Source organism: Oryctolagus cuniculus, chromosome 5, assembly GCF_964237555.1.
Source record: "Oryctolagus cuniculus chromosome 5, mOryCun1.1, whole genome shotgun sequence".
NCBI classification, from domain to species: Eukaryota; Metazoa; Chordata; class Mammalia; order Lagomorpha; family Leporidae; genus Oryctolagus; species Oryctolagus cuniculus.
This window is the reverse complement of record NC_091436.1, coordinates 88,465,264-88,485,502: the sequence shown is the minus strand read 5'-3', so window position 1 is coordinate 88,485,502 and position 20,239 is coordinate 88,465,264. Positions and strand designations below refer to the sequence as shown.

The 20,239-nt window shown below is 37.2% G+C and overlaps 1 protein-coding gene across 6 annotated transcripts in view; it reads left to right on the top strand.

Moving 5' to 3' along the window:
• CYB5R4 (cytochrome b5 reductase 4) overlaps positions 1–20,239 on the top strand; it is a 183,825-nt gene that overhangs the window by 73,673 nt on the left and 89,913 nt on the right. For all 6 annotated transcript variants that reach the window (XM_008263160.4, XM_008263159.4, XM_070073824.1 and 3 more), the window contains 5 exons: positions 1,689–1,811; positions 12,241–12,381; positions 13,506–13,658; positions 16,727–16,877; positions 17,178–17,264. In XM_008263160.4, coding sequence (XP_008261382.1) covers positions 1,689–1,811; positions 12,241–12,381; positions 13,506–13,658; positions 16,727–16,877; positions 17,178–17,264 — 655 coding nt within the window. The remainder of the gene's footprint in view (positions 1–1,688; positions 1,812–12,240; positions 12,382–13,505; positions 13,659–16,726; positions 16,878–17,177; positions 17,265–20,239) is intronic.

Sequence of the window (20,239 nt, the reverse complement as noted above, 5' to 3'; positions counted from 1 at the left end):
GGTGCTTTCTTGCTTCCAGGTACTGTCAGAGTATACAAGAGTACTTCAAAAAGTTCATGAAAAATGGAGTTAAAACAATAAATTTATTTTGGTGCAAAAATTTATTGAAATCTATGTGTGAATTTTTCAAAGTATTCATTTTCCATGAATCCTTGTAAGACCTCTTATGTTACACTGTGTTAGTGTCTCCCCTTTTCTGTATACCTTAGTGAGCCTAGTGAATTTTATAGATTATGCTATTAGAAGTCAAGAAGCATATTTTCACTTCAGATCAGTACTCACTGAATTGCATTAATTTGATTGATTTTTTAAAAAAAAGATTTATTTATTTATTTATTTGAATGACAGAGTTACAGACAGAGAAGGAGAGGCAAGAAAGATATCTTCCATCAACTGGTTCACTCCCCAAATTACCTCAACAGCTAGGGCTGGGCCAGGCTGAAGCCAGGGGCCTGGAACTCCATCTGAGTCTCCCACATAGGTGGCAGGGGCTCAAGCTCTGGGATCAACTTCTGCTGCTATCCCAGGTACATTAGCAGGGAGCTGGATTGGAAATGGAAAAGCTAGGACTTAACTGGAGCTCACGCAAGATGCTGGTGTCTGTTGCAGGTGGCAGCTTAATCTGCTATGCCACAGTGCTGGTCCCTGACTGACCTGTTTTAAAAAGCTGTAAAGTTGATACTGGATCCTGTGTTTACTGTGAGGAAAAACAGATAACATTGTTTCTAAAGAAAAATAAGATGTGCTTCAGTTCTTTAAATGCATGTTCAATTCATAAAATTGAAATCAGTATATGGAATTCTATATATTATTATTGTATCCATGTATTTGAAACTATTTTAATCATTCAAATAATATAAAATGCTTTTAGTTGTCAAAAATTCACATAAGCTTCATTAATATAGTCCCTATTTGCTTGGGATGTGTTTCACTGAGGTTTTTCTTGTGTTTCTTACTCAGTGTTAGTCTGCTGAATTTATCCATGAGAAACCCCTGATTCCAACTAGGCAGTTTAAAACTACGCAACTTGAATTTGCTTTTGTGGCTACTCTAATGAGTTTTGTCCTTGCATTCTGGTTGATTGTTAGCTGCTATCCTGTTCTTCCCCAAAATTGTGCTTAAAAGACACTACTTCAACAAATTTCTTGGGTCTTTCTCTCTTGGATCCCCCTTTCTGACTGCTGTGGTAGAAGTTTCTGACTTAAGTAAATCTTGCTTCCCCCCCCGCCCCCCCCCCCCCCCAAAACAGTAAATTTAGCTGTAAACTGCTTAATTCCATGGCTGTATCTGATAAGCGTTATGAAGACTAGTAATATGAGAGGTCTTCAAAAAGTTCATGGAAGATGCGTTTTGAGAAAAACATGATTTCAGTTTTTTTGTACTAAAATTATAATTCAATTCCATTTTCCATGAACTTTTTGAAGTACCCTTGTGCATGTTGGTTTGACCCTTGAAATTAGTTTGTAAGAAGCTAATCTGGCCTAAAGTTAATTAAACTGGATTTCACATTGTATAAGGAATAAACAATTTTGATAAATATTCAAACAAAATGTCATTTATCTCACTAGTGATCAACATCATTTATATTACTTAGATCAGAACATTTGGACTGTTTGAGAAAGATTGTTTTGAAAAAAAGATCTGATATTAGTATCTATGAATCCAAATGGCTGTTATCTTCTTTTCAGTGCGGGTTGTTGAGAATGTGGGAAAAATAGAAATTATCCTTAAGAAAAGAGAGAAAACTTCTTGGAAATGTCTCGGTCATCCCCTGGAGAATGATAATTCACTAGTTCCAAAGAAAGATACAGGTATGCCATGCTGTTACTTTCTTATATTAATTTAATATTGGTGAAATTGTTGTACTGTTTGGGACCAGAGTTTGGAAGGCCTGATTCGTATGAGTTAAAGGGTTCCTATATTTTTTTCTAGCTTGAAAAGGACATTATGTCTGTTTTTTTTTTTTTTTTCATATATGTTAAATTTCAGAGTAAAGGTTTAGGCACAAGTCCCTAGATAATGACTTCTTGAAAGGAGAAGCCTGCTTGTACTTAGACTTTTTTTTTCAAACCTTTTTGAGAGGCAGGGAGACAGACAGAAACACAGAGCTCCCATGTGCTGATTCACTCTCCAATTGCCTACAATGACTAGGGTTAGACCACGCTAAAGCTGGGAGCCAGGGACGCAGTCAACTATCCCATGGGAATGACAGAGACCCAACCACATGAGGCATTCCCAGTTTCCTCTCAGGGTACACATTAGCAGGAAGCTTGAATAGGGAGGAGAGGCAGGAATTGAACTCAGACACTCTTAATCTCTTTTTTTTTTTTGACAGGCAGAGTACTCTTAATGTCTTTTAAATGCTGGACTGAATTTCTTCCCCTGTGCTTAGGCTTTTGTCCTACCTACTCCTTTGGGTGCCTTTTAGTAAAAGATACAAACACAAGTTGACATTTATGTTTTGTGTACACATTTATGTTTAATATTTTCTGCCAAGTAAACCAGATTCTCACTTACTCCTAAAGGATGATACTGTTTATTTCCTTCCTTTTCATCTAAGTTTAAAATATATAGAAAACAGTGCATGTTACATGTGTTCTACCTGATGAAATTTCACAAAATGGACATACCTGTATATTCTCTTTTGAAACAAGTAGAATTTGCTCTTCCTCCCAAGTGTGTTGAAAATTCACAGTGATGTGTCACAGTATACATCTATTTTCCTCCTTCATGCCGAATGTTCATCCTCCATGCTGATCTTTTCAATATAGAAACTTAGGATTTTGTTTTTTGTGGGTTTTTTTTTAAAGATTTATTTATTTATTTGAAAGAGTTACAGAGAGAAAGAGAGATCTTCTGCGGGTTCACTTAGAAAAGGAGAGAGAGAGAGACAGGGAGAGATCACAATCATCCATCTGCTGGTTCTCTCGCCAAATGGCTGCAGGGCCATGGTGGGGCCAAGTCGAAGCCGGAGTCAGGAACTTCCCACGTGGGTGCAGGGGCCCAAGCTTTTGGGCCATCTTCTGCTGATTTCCCAAGCACGCTAGCAGGGAGCTGGATCAGGAGTGGAGCAGGTGGGGCTTGAACCGGCACCCATATGGGATGCTGGCCCTGCAGGTTGCAGCTTTACCCACTATAGCACAACACTGGTCTCAAAAGTTAGGATTTTGAATTCTGGGAAATATCATTGATTGTCTTCCGTCTGTGATCTGTTTTTGCTTTCTAGAAGTATTTCTATATTAAACCTCCTTAATCCTCTAATTTTCTTAATTTTTCTTATTTTCACTTTTGTCCTTTTGTTCTAAGGAGATTTCTTTAGCTTTGTTTTTCAAAGCTTTTCTGTTAAGTTACTCATTTCTACTTGTATTTTAAATTTCTAAGAATTTGATTTCCATTTGTTTGTTCTCAGCATCATTTATTTGTCTTAGCATGTTATTAACTCCTCCTACCTTTTTAAAAACATTGATAGTGTTTTAGAGTTTTCTTTTCACAGTGTATCCTGAGATTCCCACTCAAGTTAGCTTGTTGCTCAGTGTGTTTTAGTGTCTTTCATATTAGATGCTCTCTTTGAGTGCTGGCTTATCCTTGACTGCTCACATTTCACGGTGGGACTCTAAAAGCTCACTGGAAACTGCATGTGGGTGTTGCTTATCAATGGAAATAGACATTACACAGCTGGATCGTTTCCCTGGGAAATAGTGATGCCAGTATTTTGTCAGATCTCTAGAGTGAACAGTCTCTTCCCTACTGATTTCAGTTACCAGGCATGCCCTTGCCTTGTCAGCTCTCGAGTTTGATGCTTTCATTTCTAATTCCCATTCTTTCTTTTTTAAGGGCTTTTGCCTTAAAAAAATAACCAAACAGACAAAAAGAGGCCTAGTTGTTGTTATTTTGAGGGTTTCAGAAGGAGTTAACTGTATGAATTCCATTTATGACTTATAAATATTTAAAATTACTATAAATATTTAAAATTAGTATATGAAATAGGAAAAACTGAAGTGTTTATCTGACTCTCACCATTCAACCTAGAACACACACTTCTGGTCACCAAAATGTGTGGGAGTTTGTCCCCACTGACAGCCAGTTTGCCAGGAACACCAACCAGGTGTCCACAATTTAACACTGTTCTCATACTAACCACAGTGAATGCAGACCCCACTGGTTAAGGCTCAGTGTAACAAGACTGTCCTTTAACTCAGCCCTTTAAGTCAGTTGCAGGCTCCTGGATTGTGACTGTACTTCTGACCACGCAACCATAAATTTGGGTTCCTTTGCCTCATCCTGTTTTGAGTTTAGAAAGTTGCTATTTAGACTCATGGAACTTGGGGAATCACTTGCTTATATGTACTCTTTTAGTATAAAGGAGGTAACATAGGATCCAGCTGATTAGCCAGATTGAAGAGAAGTAAAGGGCACCGTATGTAAGGAGTACAGAGTTTTCATGACTCCCAAAGCTGCACCACACTCCAGGTAACTCCACATGTTCAGCAACCTAGAAGCTCTCCAAATTCTGTCTTTTTGAGTTTTTGTGAAAGCTTCATTATGTAGGAATGATTGATTGCGTCATGGCCAATGGCAATCAACTCAATCTTCAGCCTTTCTCTCCTTGGAAGTTAGAGGTGGGGCTGAAAGTTCCAAGTGTTTAACTATATGGTAGGTTACCCTGACAGCTAGCTTCCTGTCTGGGGCAGTCCAGGAACCTGCTAAGAGTTGCCTTATTAGAACAAACAATGCTTTAGTCACACAGAAAATTCCAAGGGATTTAGGAGCTTCCTGTCACTCAGGAAATTATGAAAATTTTAGTAACTATGTCAGAAACTGAGTCAAAGACCAAATATTAGAAAAAGGATTTTCTTGGTACCTTTATCTATAAGGATTTTAGGAGCTCTATGTCAGGATCCAGGGACATTTATTTATTTATTTCACAATTATAAAAATATATTTATAGATAATTTTCAGAAAAGTATGAGAAATCTTATTTTGAGGATTCATTGTATATAAAAGGCTACTTTAGGCACTGTTAAGAAACAAACAGAAAACATGAGAAATTATTTCTCAGGTTGAAGAGAGAAAACATTAAAAACAGGAAACTAAATCTTTTATAAAGATCAGATCAACAAGGATATGTTATGTTGTACAAACTAAACATATTTTAAGGTAGTCTCAAGTGAACAAAGATGAAGTTGATCTTGAATGACTACCTGAAGTTGTTTGAAATTGGAATCTAGGGCTTTAAAAAAAAATAACAGAATAAGAAGCTGTGAAGGACTTTCCATATCATACTGGATATATATTGTGTCGAGTATTTTGCAGTTTGGAAGAAAATGGAAGAAGCACATAAGTGGTATGTATGAAAGTTCAAATAGGTTAATTGTTCTGGAGCAGGAGGAACTGAATTTTGTGGTATTATGTAGGGAAGGGGGACACAGGAATAATAGTGTGATCTAGTAGATCAGAAGAAAGGGGCAATGAAGAAAAGATTTATTATTAGGCTGAAATCTCTCACCTGAGATTACCTGACTTATCTAGTAATTGAAAGATGGAAAACCAGATAAAATCCAGGTCCAAGAAATAAATGATACTGAAAACTAAAGCTGGCCTCCATTTGGAAATAGAATGATCAGTGCCCAGGTATTCATCTTTGTAACTTGCTGAGGTTTTCCATAAACTCTGATACCTCTGCTATAAATTTCTCCTTCAGACTCAAAGCACCATAGGAAAAAGAAAGCTTTATTTAAAATGAAAGAAAGAGTGGAAAAGAGAAGCAAAGAAAGCATGGTTTGACCTTTTTTATGTGAAATTGGAGCCAAGGGTATTATTTTTCAGTGAAATAGATTTTCTACTTTGAGAAATGACTCAGTCTGGGTGATTTTTATTTGACTGAATTAACAAAGATAATTTCTTATTTTTTCTTTCTTCTCATCAAATCATGAAAAACTGTAGATTATTCTACTCACTAGCAGAGCTTAATTGTTATATCATCAAAGGATTGTATTGAACTTGTTACTTGTTATCTGAAACATGTACAGCCAGCCCTATGTGGTTCCTAGATTTTCAATATGTATTACTAAAAGTAGACTCTTTTATAACATGTTGACTTCATCATAGTGAAGTTTCTTAGCTAAAAGAATTTTAGTTTGAAAATAAGCTTGTAAGTTGAAAGTTTTTTTTTTTTTAAGATTTACTTATTTATTTCAAAATCAGAGTTATAGAGAGAGAGGGAGAGGCAACAGATCTTCCATCTGTTGGTTCACTCTCCTAATGGCTACAATGGCCAAGGCTGGGCCAGGCTGAAGCCAGGAGCCAGGACCTTCATCTGGGTCTCCCATGAGGGTGGTAGGGTCCCAGATGCCTGGACCATCTTCTGCTGCTATGGATCAGAAATGGAGCAGTGGGACATGAACCAGTGCCCATATGGGATGCCAGCTGCAGACAGCAACTTTACTGGCTATACCACAATACTGGTCCCCTGGTATTCCCTTTCTGTTGTCTCTCACAGTGAAGACTTTGCCATGTTTTCTGCTTTAGTCTAATGAAACTTTATTTTTGAAAGAATAATGGATTGAACATTTCTAAAATTTATTTTCATTTTATTTGAAGAACAGAAGGGGAGGGGCGGGGGAGAGAGAGAGAGATCTTCCATCCATTGGTTTGCTCTTCAAAAGTACCCACAGCCCCAGCTGAAGCCAGGAGACTAGGACTTAGTCCAGGTGAACTTGAGTGGCAGGGCCTTAACTGATTGGTAATCACATGCTGCCTTCCAGGGTGCACAATAGCAGGAAGCTGAATCAAAAGTGGAGCCAAGATTCAAAACCCAGGGACTGTGCTGTGGGATGAGGACATCCCAATGACATCTTAGCCACTGAGCCAAATGCTCCTCCCTGATGTTCTATTTTTAGAAAAAGAAATACAGCTTCTTTTCACTGTTAAGAAAAAGGTTTGTGGGGACTGGCGCTGTGGTGCAGCAGGTTAAGGCCCTGGCCTGAAGTGGCGGCATCCCATATGGGCGCCGGTTCTAGTCCCGGCTGCTCCTCTTCCAATCCAGCTCTCTGCTATGGCCTGGGAAAGCAGTAAAGGATGGCCCAAGTGCATGGGCCCCTGTACCCACGTGGGAGACCCGAAAGAAGCTCCTGGCTTCAGATCGGAATAGTTCCAGCCATTATAGCCATCTGGGGAGTGTACCAGCGGATGGAAGACCTCTCTCTCTGTAATTCTGTCTTTTAAATAAATAAAATAAATCTTTAAAAAAAAAAGAAAAAGATTTGTCCAAATTATCATATTATTTCCCAGTATTTCAGTGTTTTGGTGTTATCCCAATATCTCAGTGTTATGTGAGTGGTGTGTGTGTTTGGTTTTTTTTTTTTTTTTTTTTTTTGACAGGCAGAGTGGACAGTGAGAGACAGACAGAGAGAAAGGTCTTCCTTTGCCGTTGGTTCACCCTCCAGTGGGTGCTGCGGCCGGCCCACTGCAGCTGGCGCACCACGCTGATCTGAAGGCAGGAGCCAGGTGCTTCTCCTGGTCTCCCATGTGGGTGCAGGGCCCAAGCACTTGGGCCATCCTTCACTGCACTCCCAGGCCACAGCAGAGAGCTGGCCTGGAAGAGGGGCAACCGGGACAGAATCCGGCGGCTTGACCAGGACTGGAACCTGATGTGTCGGTGCCGCAGGCATAGGATTAGCCTATTGAGCTGCGGCGCCGGCTATGTGAGTGTTTTTAAAAGAAGTTAAGGGGGCTGGTGCTGTGGCATAGTGGGTAAAGCCGCTGTCTGTAGTGCTGGCCTCCCATATGGGCACCAGTTCGAATCCCAGCTGCTCCACTTCTGATCCAGCTCTCTGCTATGGCCTGGGAAAGGAGAAGAGGTTGACCCAACTCCTTGGGCCCCTGTACCCACGTGGGAGACCAAGAAGCAGCTCCTGGCTTCGGATTGGCACAGCTCCTGGCTTCGGATTGGCACAGCTCCGGCCATTGTGACCAGTTGGAGAGTGAACCAATGGATGGAAGACCTCTCCTTCTCTCTCTGTGTAACTCTGACTTTCAAATAAATAATAATAAAAAAAGAAACTTAAAAAAAAGAAGTTACGTATTTTGGATAGAAAACTTTGTCTTATATTTTTATTTTATTACCTTGTATTTATTTTCAGTCTCTTGTTTTCTTAAATAATTATCTGTGCTTACAAAGCCAAAAATCTGACACTTAAAATTATGGCATTGTCCAGACTGAAGTTATTAGCACCATCTGCTTTATACTACTTTTTCCCAATTTAATGTATTTCCCAGTGGTCTATGCTTTATCCTCAGGGCAACAGGAAGCTTAAAATTCTTAAATTTTTCATAAAACTTTTAAAGCCTTTAGTTAAGATGTTCCTCTAAAATCATGTCAGTCTTTTATGGGTAAAATGCTGAAATTACCTCAGTAGTGTTAAGTTGCAAGAATACTGTGTCAACTCTCTTACAAGGTAAGTCAGTAATTCACCGTAACCCGGGATTTCCTTGTGTTGTAAGTATAGTCTTAGAGATGCATGTTTACTGTGGCAAATCCTTCCTGGCAAATGCTAGAAAAGAAATTGTCAAATCAGAAAATGGACATCTTTACCCAGCAGTAAAGTTAGGACGAAGACATGCAGTAGATTTGATTAGACCTATAGCCTTTAGACCTGGGCAAGGGGGGCACCTGCCCTAGGTTCCACTCTTGGAGAACCCCGTATAGCTGTCCTCCAGCCTCACCCCTTCCATGGTACCTCTTCCTCGGGGTGAAGATGTGCAAGGCCATGATGTGTCCACCTGGTGTATATGCTCTTTCTTTCAGCACCGTAGTCTTGCCATCTGGAATCCCAGGATTGCTTGACCAAATGGCTCTAAATCCACTTCTACCCAAGGAGTGCTCAGAGCTGTTTTTTAGGAGAGATCATGAGTAGCCTGAAAATGTGAACTGATGTGTCCACACCTGTGTAAGGCCCCGCTACTGTCAGAGCTGAGAGTGAGAAGTAGAGAGTTGTAGGCATAGGGCCCGAAGGTCTTCTCCCTTCCTACTCTCACTGTGTCATGTTCTTAGGAGTTTAAGAGTCTTGAGTTTGAACCTAGCAGGGAATTTTGAAGGTGAGTATTCTAAAGTACAGCATAAAAGTAATTTATTGACAGTTATTTGCAGATTTGTAATTTTTTTAAGTATTTTGATATATATTGTGAGTCTCTGGTTGTATTTCTTAACTTGGGTCCCAGAAAGGGTCTGAAGGAGGGAGATCATTTGACCTTCGATTTCTCTTATGGGTGGGACTCTGTCCTTTAACTCTTTGATAACCCTGGTTACTTTTGCAGGAGAACTTTAGGGTAGTGACATTAGCCAAAATCTGATCCAAACCTACGCCCTGACACTACAGTGAGGTGGCCTCAAGTAATGCCCTCGTTTTTGTGTTCTTTGATGCACTCTGAACTTTTGTAATTATTGAGCAAACCATGTTAATAGGTAGAAAGATTGAATGACTGGAATCTTTGCAGGACAGAAGAAAGAAGGAAAGTTGGATCCAGCTATGCCCAAAATGATTTCTAAGATTATATGTGAATTTCAATTTTCTACTCCTTGTTGATTATTAACTGTTGAGCCTTCATTTGTTAAGATCTGGGAGCAAATTTTTCTGTACCTACTTAAGTTTTTTTTCTTAAAAATTGATTGACTGATTGATTGATTTGAAAGGCAGAAATACAGAGCACAAGAGAATGAGATCTTCCATCCGCTGGTTCACTCCCCAAATGGCCGCAACAGCCAGAACTGGACTGATCTGAAGCCAGAAGCTTCTTTTTGGTCTCCCATAGGAATGGCAGGGGCCCAAGTACTTGGGCCATCTTCTGCTGCTTTCCCAGACGATCAGAAGTGGAGCGGCCAGCACATCAGCCGACACCAATATGTGCTGCAGGCAGCAGCTTAACCTGCTAGGCCTCAGTGCTGGTTCCCCTACCTCAATATTTTAAGAAAGAGAGGATAATTAGGATAAATGCATTATCAGGATTGATTGCTTTACATCTCTATAAGTACTGGTTTCTAAGGGAGAAAATAAGCAAGCCAATATCATGTCTACTGTGGTATACTGTTTATGTCGAAAAGAAAATTTATTTTCTCAGCTTGGAATAGTAATTTCAAGTATTTCCAATATTTCTTTCTTTTTTTTTTTTTTTTTTTTTTGACAGGCAGAGTGGACAGTGAGAGAGAGAGAGACAGAGAGAGAGGGTCTTCCTTGCCGTTGGTTCACCCTCCAATGGCTGCTGCAGCCAGCGCGCTGCAGCCAGAGCACCGCGCTGATCCGAAGGCAGGAGCCAGATGCTTCTCCTGGTCTCCCATGGGGTGCAGGACCCAAGCACTTGGGCCATCCTCCACTGCACTCCCTGGCCATAGCAGAGAGCTGGCCTGGAAGAGGGGCAACTGGGACAGAATCTGGCACCCCGACCAGGACTAGAACCCGGTGTGCCGGCGCCGCAAGGTGGAGGATTAGCTTATTGAGCCGTGGCGCCGGCTTGTTTCCAGTATTTCTATAACTCCTTGATTGCTTTTGTTTTTTAATTATTATACCACAAACCTGGCATCTTCAGTTTGTCACTTAAATTAATTTTCCAGATTCTATAACCTATACCTTAAGCATAAAAGTTTATTTCTATTTTAATCATTTTGATGGTTAAAATGTTTTATAATTTACATATACACTTAATACATGTTCATAAGTAGACATAGCAACGTTTACTTTTCTTGCCTTCATCAAGGAGGTATTCTAAAAACAATTTTAAATGATTTTAAGTATTTCACTGCTAATTGCTTTGGGAAAACAAACAAGAGGTAAAACAGACCTGAAGGCTTACATATTTACAGCATTCATCTTTGATAGGCTTGCCTTCTTCATTAGCCTATAGGTTAGTAAAAGACAAATCTGTTTTGTTTGATTTTGTATCTTAAGCACATACAATGTGGCATAAAGTGTATGCTCAACAAATATATGTTGTGAATGAATGAAGGTCCCCTGATTACTTTTTTCTTTAAAAAAAAATTATTAGACACAGAGAGCAAAAGAGAGAGTGAGCAAGTGAGCAAGGGAGAGAGTATGTGCTTCCATTCGTTGGTTTACTCCCCAGATGTCTGCCACAGCCAGGGCTGGGCTGGAGTTGAGAGCCGGGAAGTCATTCCAAGTTTCCCACATATGTAGTAGGAACTTAATTAATTGAGGTGTCACTGTCGTTTCCCAAGATCTGCAGTAGCAAGAAGTTGGAACTAGGAGTGAGAGCCAGAATGAAACCCAGGCCCTCCAGTATAGGACATGGGCATCTTAACTGCTGGACTAAATGCCTGGCCTGCTTCCCTGATCTTATTTCTGAACAAAAAGTGATTCAGGCAATCCCTCCTTACACCCCAAAATCTGAAGATGTAGGCTTAGTCATAATGTCAGTGAGAAGGCATCTCTAGTGCCCAGGCAAGAGCTATATTTTCCGAGAGCAATTCATGTTTCTTCTTCCTACCAAGAAGTCTGATAAAGTAACTAATTCTAAACCTTTGGAAAATTAATTAAGTCTTTAAAAAACTTAATATCTCAGACAGTTTCAGTTTATAATTCTACAGAATTCATGTTTTAATTCAATTTCATGTTCAGACTTACTTTTCTAAAGCCAGGAGCAGTTAACAGGGTTATAGAATGGTTATTGGCAAGATATGAGTGTGATTCATTTATTCTTCTAATGTCCATTTTTAAGTTCTTGTTGTAGGAACATTACAGCTTTAGAGGAAGACATCTGTTGTAGGCTTAACCAGAAAATAAAGTATGAGAGAGCTTCAAAAATTTTATGGAAAAATGGAAGTATAATGTGTTTATTTTGGTGCAGAAACATTGAAATTCCTGCATAGTTTTTTCATGTATATGGTTTATACCACTGTAAAAGTAAAACCTGAAAGGTAGAATTATTTGAAAATAAATTTGAGAAGTAAAGTAAATTTTAATTTCTTAAAATTTTTTTAATGTACTGTAATAGATATGAGAAAATTACACTTATTTTATAAAATTCATTTTTCATATTATAGAAATGTAAGTTTAAGTATCTCAGGAAATGAAAAACTTTAACCTTCTATTATTGATGAATTTTTAAAATATGTAGACATTTCAGTGAAATTGAAACTCTCTGGAGTATAAAAGCTGAGTATGTGCTTTTACTTGATGGCCTGCTATTATTAATTTATGTATCACTAAGAGAAAATGAACCACCTTCTAGGTTTATACTACAGAAAGTGCCAGTTAATTTCCAAGGAAGAGGTCACTCATGATACAAAGCTTTTCTGTGTGATGCTGCCACCAAGCACTCATCTTCAGGTGCCCACTGGGCAACATGTTTACCTCAAGCTGACTATTACAGGTAAGAGAACAGAGGCTTTGGGCGCATTTCTTCTTCCTTAAGGAGTTCACACTCAGTATTGATGTCTTTATGAAGCAACCATTTAGGTTATTAATAAGTGTTTCTGGGCAGCAAGTTCAATAACTGGTATCTTCCCAAGTGCAGTTATTGCCCAAGTATTTTAACTTACATATGAATTAACTTTATATATATCAAGGAACCACATGAAAAGCTTTTTTCTTTCAAATGTGTGGTGATGCTTCTGTTTGGAATTTGGTTAGCTAAAGCTATAACATGAATTCTTTATTTTATCCTTTTATAGAAATCATATATTCTTTTTATTTTAGAATTTTTTACCTTTGCCACATTCAATTCAAACATAAACATTATATATATATTTATATACACATATGTACAATTTTTCTTAAAGAGATATTAATATCACACGGTGAGGGATTCATGACAATGATCATGATGTGGGGAAAGAAGAGCATATTATTATTTATATAGTATGATTCAGTGAAGTAGTACTTAAAACTACCCAATGATGTAATATCCACACAATTTTTATACTCTTTATATTAATCTCCACAAATAAGAAAAATTGTGATATTTGTCTTTCTGGGTTTGGCTTATTTCACTTAGCAATTTCTTAAAATTAGTTGAACATTTTTTCATTTAGTTACCAAGATTCTTTATATATATAAAGTATTAACTATTAAAAATGTAAAGTAAAATAAATTCTTCCACTTCTCCACATACTTTCGCTGGCCATCAGCAACCACTTGTAAATTCCTTCTTACATCCATCCCTGTGGTCAGCTTTTGATACAACTTTTGTTGTGGCCTATTACAAAGCTTAAATGCTTATGGAATAGATTGCTGTCTATTATTAGCATATTATTATTTCCATTATAGGTTTATTATTGCTTTGTTAAAATTATGTCAACATATATAAGCATGGAGTATATACACATGTGTATACCATATACCTGTAAGACATACAGTTAGAATTATTAATATACATTAGGGGCATCATCTTATATGTATACCCATAACATCATAAAATATTGTATATTTCATCTTCATTAAGAGTTTCTTAGATTTTTAGAGTTTAACTTATTTTTTGTGATTTCTTTCCTCTAGGTACAGAAATAGTAAAGCCATACACACCTGTATCAAATTCCTTACTCTCAGAGTTCAAAGAACCAGTTCTTCCCAACAATAAATACATCTACTTTTTGATCAAAATCTATCCAACTGGACTCTTCACACCAGAACTTGATCATCTTCAAATTGGTTAGTATTTTTGTAAACCTTGTGCTCTAGGTTGAATCAAACTAACTGTAGTTATCTCCAAATGGAAGTCTGTCAGATATCTTCACTCAAGTTTAAGATATTTGGCAGTCAGCCATTAAGTTCTGTTAAGTCTGCCTCCTTGTGACTTTGTAATCTTTTCCCCTAGCCCTTCTGCCACCCTGTTATGGCAAGCCTTCATCATTTCTCTCTGGTCTCTAACTGGTTTTTCACAATTCTTTCTACCTGCTGTTGGTCTCTTTGTTTATCTGCATTTTCCAGTCCTTGGGAATGAACTTAATCATGTTGCCCTGAAGCTTTGAAACCTCTGCTGGTCCCCATTACCTGTACTGATTCAGTCTTCTGTGTTCCCTACAGAACATGATCTTCCCAGCTTCATCTCTTGGTATACAAAAATACTGTGCTCCTGACAGTTCTACAAGTTTGTCATCCACATTCATTGGTACATTCAGTTGTTCATCAACCCTTTCTCTACTGACCAAGTGCCTTACTTTGTAAAAGATCCAACAAAATATCACTTTCTGTGTGAAACCTCCCTCCTCAGAAACCTCTAATAAATAAAATTACCTCTGTTTTTAACTCTGTTATAAGAACAAATACATAACAGAGTGTCAATAAATGTACTTAAAAGAATGGATAAGGGGCCAGTGTTGTGGCAGAGCAGGTTAAGCCTGTGATGCCAGCATCCATATGGGCACCGAATCAACACCTGGCTGCTCTACTTCTTCTTCTTTTTAAAGATTTTTTTTTTTTTTATTTGAAAGTCAGTTACACAGAGAAGGAGAGGCTGGTTCACTCCCCAATTGGCCGCAATGGCCGAATCTTTGTTGATCCGAAGCCAGGAGCCAAGAGCTTCTTCCGGGTCTCCCATGCAGGTGCAGGGGCTCAAGGACTTGGGCCACCTTCCACTGCTTTCCTAGGCCATAGCAGAGAGCTGGATTGGAAGTAGAGCAGCTGGGACTTGAACCGGCGCCCATATGAGATGCTGGCACTGTAGGCAGTGACTTTACCTGCTGCGCTACAGTGCAGGCCCCTGCTCTACTTCTGATCTACGTCCCTGCTAATGTAGCTGGGAAAGCAGCAGAGGATGGCCCAAGTCCTTGGGCCGCTGCACTCAAGTGGGACAGCTGGAAGAGGCTCCTGGTTCCTGACTTTGGCTTGGCCCAGCCCCCTCATTGCAGCCATTTGGGGAGTGAACCAGCAGATGGAAGATCTCTCTCTCGCTTTTCATTTCAAATAAAAATTTTTAAAAATCCTTCAAAAAAGAAATAGGTAAAAGACCTATAGTAAATACTTTGGGATTAATGACCTCACTTATTGCTCCAACTCCTATTCTCTTATGTTTTCTGCTCCTAGTTCTGTATTTCCTTTCTGCTGCTTTTTACCTAAGACAAAGTGTTCTTTCTAAGACAGCATTATCAATATATTGGAGTAACATTGAATTGGATCACTAAAATTGACAAATTAAAAAAAGTCACATTTCTTGGAAATTCATCTTAGAAATCTACATATAATTGCTATGGTTAGTCATTCATGCTTTGTTACATAAATGAAAATAGTGTTTGTGAATGTGAACGTTACATCCATATGATTCAGTGGAAACTTAAACAGTGATATTACAACTCTTTCTAAAGATTCTGTGAACAAAGGAAAGTGGAGATTTCATCTAGAGCATGGAGCAGGAAAACCCAAAGAACAAGATGAAGTATTATTTCAGCTTCATTCAGGGAAGCTAGGCATGATATAAATACTTGTGTCACTTAAATAGTTGTATTTTTGCATGGTATGATAACTCATGAACCCTTACCATGGTGTAAATGAACTGTCCCATAAAATTATTCACCCCTTTGTTTCAATCCTTGTTTACCAAGCAACTTTTATGTGATTAATATGGTTTTCCAAGTGTTTTGATGCAAGGAATAAGGTACTTGGGTTGGGACATGGAATGTTCAATTCACTAGATACTGTCAGTCACTTGCCATTTTTGCATGTGTATTTTAATGTCTTATGAATTTGATTAGTGACAGTTACACTGCCTGAGTCTAATCAGAGTTGTGGCGTTGGAAGGATTGTGAATAAAAGTTACCAATAACCATCTGCCTATTTCCTAAGGACATGCTGATCTTCTGATCCCTTTCAGCCTATAACAAAGAGTTTCTGTCACTTTCAAATGCTTAATTCATCAAATCAAGATTGTTACTATCCCTGTAATGGAAAATACGGAAAAATTTTGAACATCCATGCAGTTTAAAGTAATTGGACTATTTAAAATAATTTAAAAATCATGAACAGCTTTATTTTTCATTTTTAAAATTATAGTGGAAATTTCCAAATGTAGTCCTACAGGCAGTTTTCTTACATGAGTAATTCATGGTGGTTAAAGCAACAGCAGTAAAGAATATGGGCCATAATTTCTTAACTGTTTTGATCCTAGATTAGAAAGGTACATGCCCCAGGTACAGCTGACTGCTTTTCTGATTTTGCTGTTTTTATTGGAATTATAACAGCTTTTCTTATTTTAATTGATGTGTCATTTAAAAAATTTGATGGAGGAAAAGTTAGCATATTAACTAACCTAAGATTGTAGAATACATTTCTATTTCACTTTTCTCTCCTACTAATTGTATTACAATGGCTAATAATCAGTATGTACACAGTGAATATCTATTTTTTTGCCCAGTGCCATATAGTACAAATATTCATGAACTCTAACTTTTAGATGCTTGTAATTTAGTCTAGCTACAATCCTTTATCATAATTTATGGGTAAGTACAGTGTGATACTTTATATATCTCACACTTCAGATAATTTGAGAAAGTAACAGTGGGGCATAATAAAATCTCCTTATTAACTTAATTATAATGATATAATTCAGGCATATTTGGGGGCCTAATGATCACCTCTAGCACTTCTTAGATCCTCTAAAGGCTGATGTGCTCTCTGAAGTTATTTATCACTCATCATTGTTCTACCTGTAGCTACTTTTAGCATTCTCAGTTTCTCTGCTGGGTTTTTCATTTTTCTGATTTAGTTTATATTTCATTGTATAGGAGATTTTGTTTCTGTAAGCAGTCCTGAGGGCAATTTTAAAGTATCCAAACTCCAAGAATTAGAAGATCTCTTCTTATTGGCAGCTGGAACAGGCTTCACACCAATGGTTAAAATACTGAATTATGCTTTGACTTATATACCCTGTCTCAGGTATGTAATTTTATCTGTAATTACTATCCCTTGTGAGGCTGTTGTATTAGTATAAAGCTTTCTAAACTGAGTATGCATCAGACCCTAACAGACATATTCTTACTTCCTCATTTATCATTTCTTAGTTTGCCTTCTCCAGACCTAGCTATTTTATTAACTTAGATCTATTATCTCATGGTAGTTTTTGATACTTTTGGTTCTAAAAAATATTCACCCTAGTTCACTGTAGACTTTCAATTTGTATGTAATTTAAATTTTTTTATTTAAATCTTTCTGAATTTGCTTTTTCTTTCTTTTAAGGAAAGTGAAGCTGATGTTCTTCAATAAAACAGAGGATGATATAATTTGGAGAAGTCAGCTGGAGAAATTAGCATTTAGAGATAAAAGGTACTAAAATTGTGTTAGTTCTGCATTTAAATATTCATACCTCTATAGTAAGTGTAGGCCTTATCTTCTTTGGTTGAAACTTTGAGTTGATCAGGAAGCTCCTCCTTCATAAAACCCTAATCAGTAATTCTCTGAATTTAAATCATATGATTGCCTCCTCCCCAAGAAATACTATCTAAGTATGTGTCAAAGAAAACGTATATTGGACTCTCTGATCATGTTATGTAATTTTTACTGAATTTTACTGAATATTTCATTATAGTCATTTTGGCAGTTAAATGTTTTCCTGTTGTAATGTAGCAGATAAAATAAATTTGGTGAAAATAGTTTCAACAAATTGGATTAGCACTTTTTTGAAAAAAGGAATTTGTTTTACTTTAGATTTTTAAGGTCACAGCAAATACATGCTAATTACTACAACACAGTTCTCAATTCTCATATTAATGCAAACAGAACAGATTCACTGTAGTTCTAGTGCAGAGAGAACAAAAGAAATGAAGTTCCTAGATACAATTTGTACCACTAATAATCCTCAATATACAGTTTGAGAAATGCTGAAACAGGCAATAGAAAAAAAAAAAAAACTAGTCAAGTTAACTCACTGATATAATGAGGCAGAAATACTTTAAATTTATTTCAATAAAAAACAACCCAGCACAGTCAGCTGAAATAAGAATATAATTTAACAAGCATATGGCACATCTTCCCTAAAGATTTGAAAGCAATAGGAAATTCAGAACAAGTGTTTTGTTTTGTTTTGTGTTTTTTACAAAGAGTGAACTGGATAAGCTTTCACACTTTCTAAAGTATTTTTGTAACAAATGGTGTTTCTGAGACTCTCAGGATGTGGTAAGTTGCACAAAATATCTGATGTAAATGTTTGCATTTATAATAACATAAATTCTAGACCTTTTCATTAGCGTTAAAATCTAGAGAAACTCAGTTAGCTATCCCAGGGGTGCCAGGTTTTTCTAAGTATTTTCTGAATATCTGTAGTAAAATAATACAATGATCTTTTTAAGATTTTTATCTCCTTGTTTGTTGTCTCCCATCATCTTCCCCTTTCTCTTTTAATAAATGACTTCCACAAATTAAGAATAGTTTATCCTTGAAATGTTTACTATTCTTTAAAAGCTTAAAACTGAAATCTACAAATATTTACTATATTTAGGTAACTGTATAGCTATTTTAGAGAGTGATTTAAAGAAAAATTTTTATGTTTTTAAAGTGTGTTTTATGCTTGGAAGCATTTATTGAGAAGCCTAAAGATCTAAATTCTAGTTCCTGTTCTACTCCTCTATAGCCTGAAACTTTATTCAAAAATTACTTCATTTTATGGTCTTGCCTCTTTATCTTTACCATAAAATAACTGTGTCTGTCTTGCTTACTTCATAAAGCTGTTGTGAGAGTTGTAGGAATTAATATAGGTGCTTTGGAAACTGTGAAATCATCCCTTAGATGTTTGTATTGGGCTTATAGAGAACTTGTATGTACATGTGTTTGGTTTCTTAACTCTCAGAGCTCCTGTTTTCCTAAACAGATAGAGCTTGGTTTGTTAGCTAGGGTTGGGTTTTGTTTTTTGGTTTTTTTTTTTTTTTTTTTTAAGTATATCTGGTGGTTTGATAAAGATCTTCTTTGAGATAGTTTCTTCATAAAAATTTTATAAAATTCTAAAAGAAATTTAACATTATTTTAATAAAGAGACATACTTTTAGTTATTAAAAGGAGTTAAACTTGATTTTCAAATTAATTGGTGAAAAGGAGTGTATTGACATCCTCTGAACATAAAGTGTCTTTTAACAAAGTCAACTTTGCTTTTGTTTTGGGCTTCATAATTTGGGTTGGTGGGATTGCATAGGCTGGAGTATTGAGGATGTTCAAGAAAGGCCTCCTTTTCCCCTTCTGGATGCCTGGCTCTAAGAGCACTCACCAGGAGAGTGATGCTCTCAGTGTGCTGAAAGAAGTGGTAGGGTTCTGACTGCCCGCCTGCCTCCTCCTCCCTGTCTCTGCCTTCTCCTTCTCTTCTTGCTGTCTCTTGCTCACCGCTGTGTGCTCATTCCCTCTACTGCCAGGCCTTTTCCTTCCTTTCCCTGTAGACTTAGCTCTCCTTGACTGAGACACTCTATTGGTACTGACTTCTGGCCACTTGTCTGATTCACAGTTCCCAAAGATTTCATGGTCTTTTTTGAGTGAAGTCAGGACTGACAGGAAAACAAAAGATCCATGTTTATGTAGATGGTTTTGGAACATTTATCAGGAATTTTACCATATTCTATGGTTTTTTGTAGAAATTGAAGAACTCTAGTCTTAAAGGCATACTCATGAGTTTTGGTAATGCTATTATATCAAAACAATTATTGTGCCCCATAAATGAGAGGGAAAATAAGCATTCAGTTTTAACGTCGGGTGATTTTAGTCATCCCTGTTTTTAGTTAACATTTAAACCTGTTCATTTTTTACTGTACTGAGTCACTCTTTGCCACCCCTTGACTCCCATTTTTCTTTCCTAGTTTTGGCAATAAAGTTTCTGATGATAGAAATGTGTTATCTAAACACATTTCCTTGATTAAACTACTATTGGATTGTGAACATAGAAAAAGTTTCTGAAATGTTGTAGTTAAAACAAGTGAAATACCCTTCTCTGTAGATTTCAGTCTCAGCATTCCACATAATCCTTTGTAGAACAAGAAGGGATAGGAAGAGTTAGGCTGGTGGGTGAGCTAATATTTCCATGTTCAGCAAGCATGCTATGCTTGTCCTCAGGGTTTATCTGGATGAAATCATTCGCAGACAAAATTCTTCCAAATAACATTGTAAAATAGCAACTGATTAACCTGTGATCTTGAGCAAGTTACTTGCTGAGCCTTGATTTTCACATCTATTAGAAGAGAGGCAAACCCACTTAATAGACTCACTTGGGTATGGGGATTAATGAGCTACCATATGTAGTATTAGCATGCTTGTAACACTTTTGT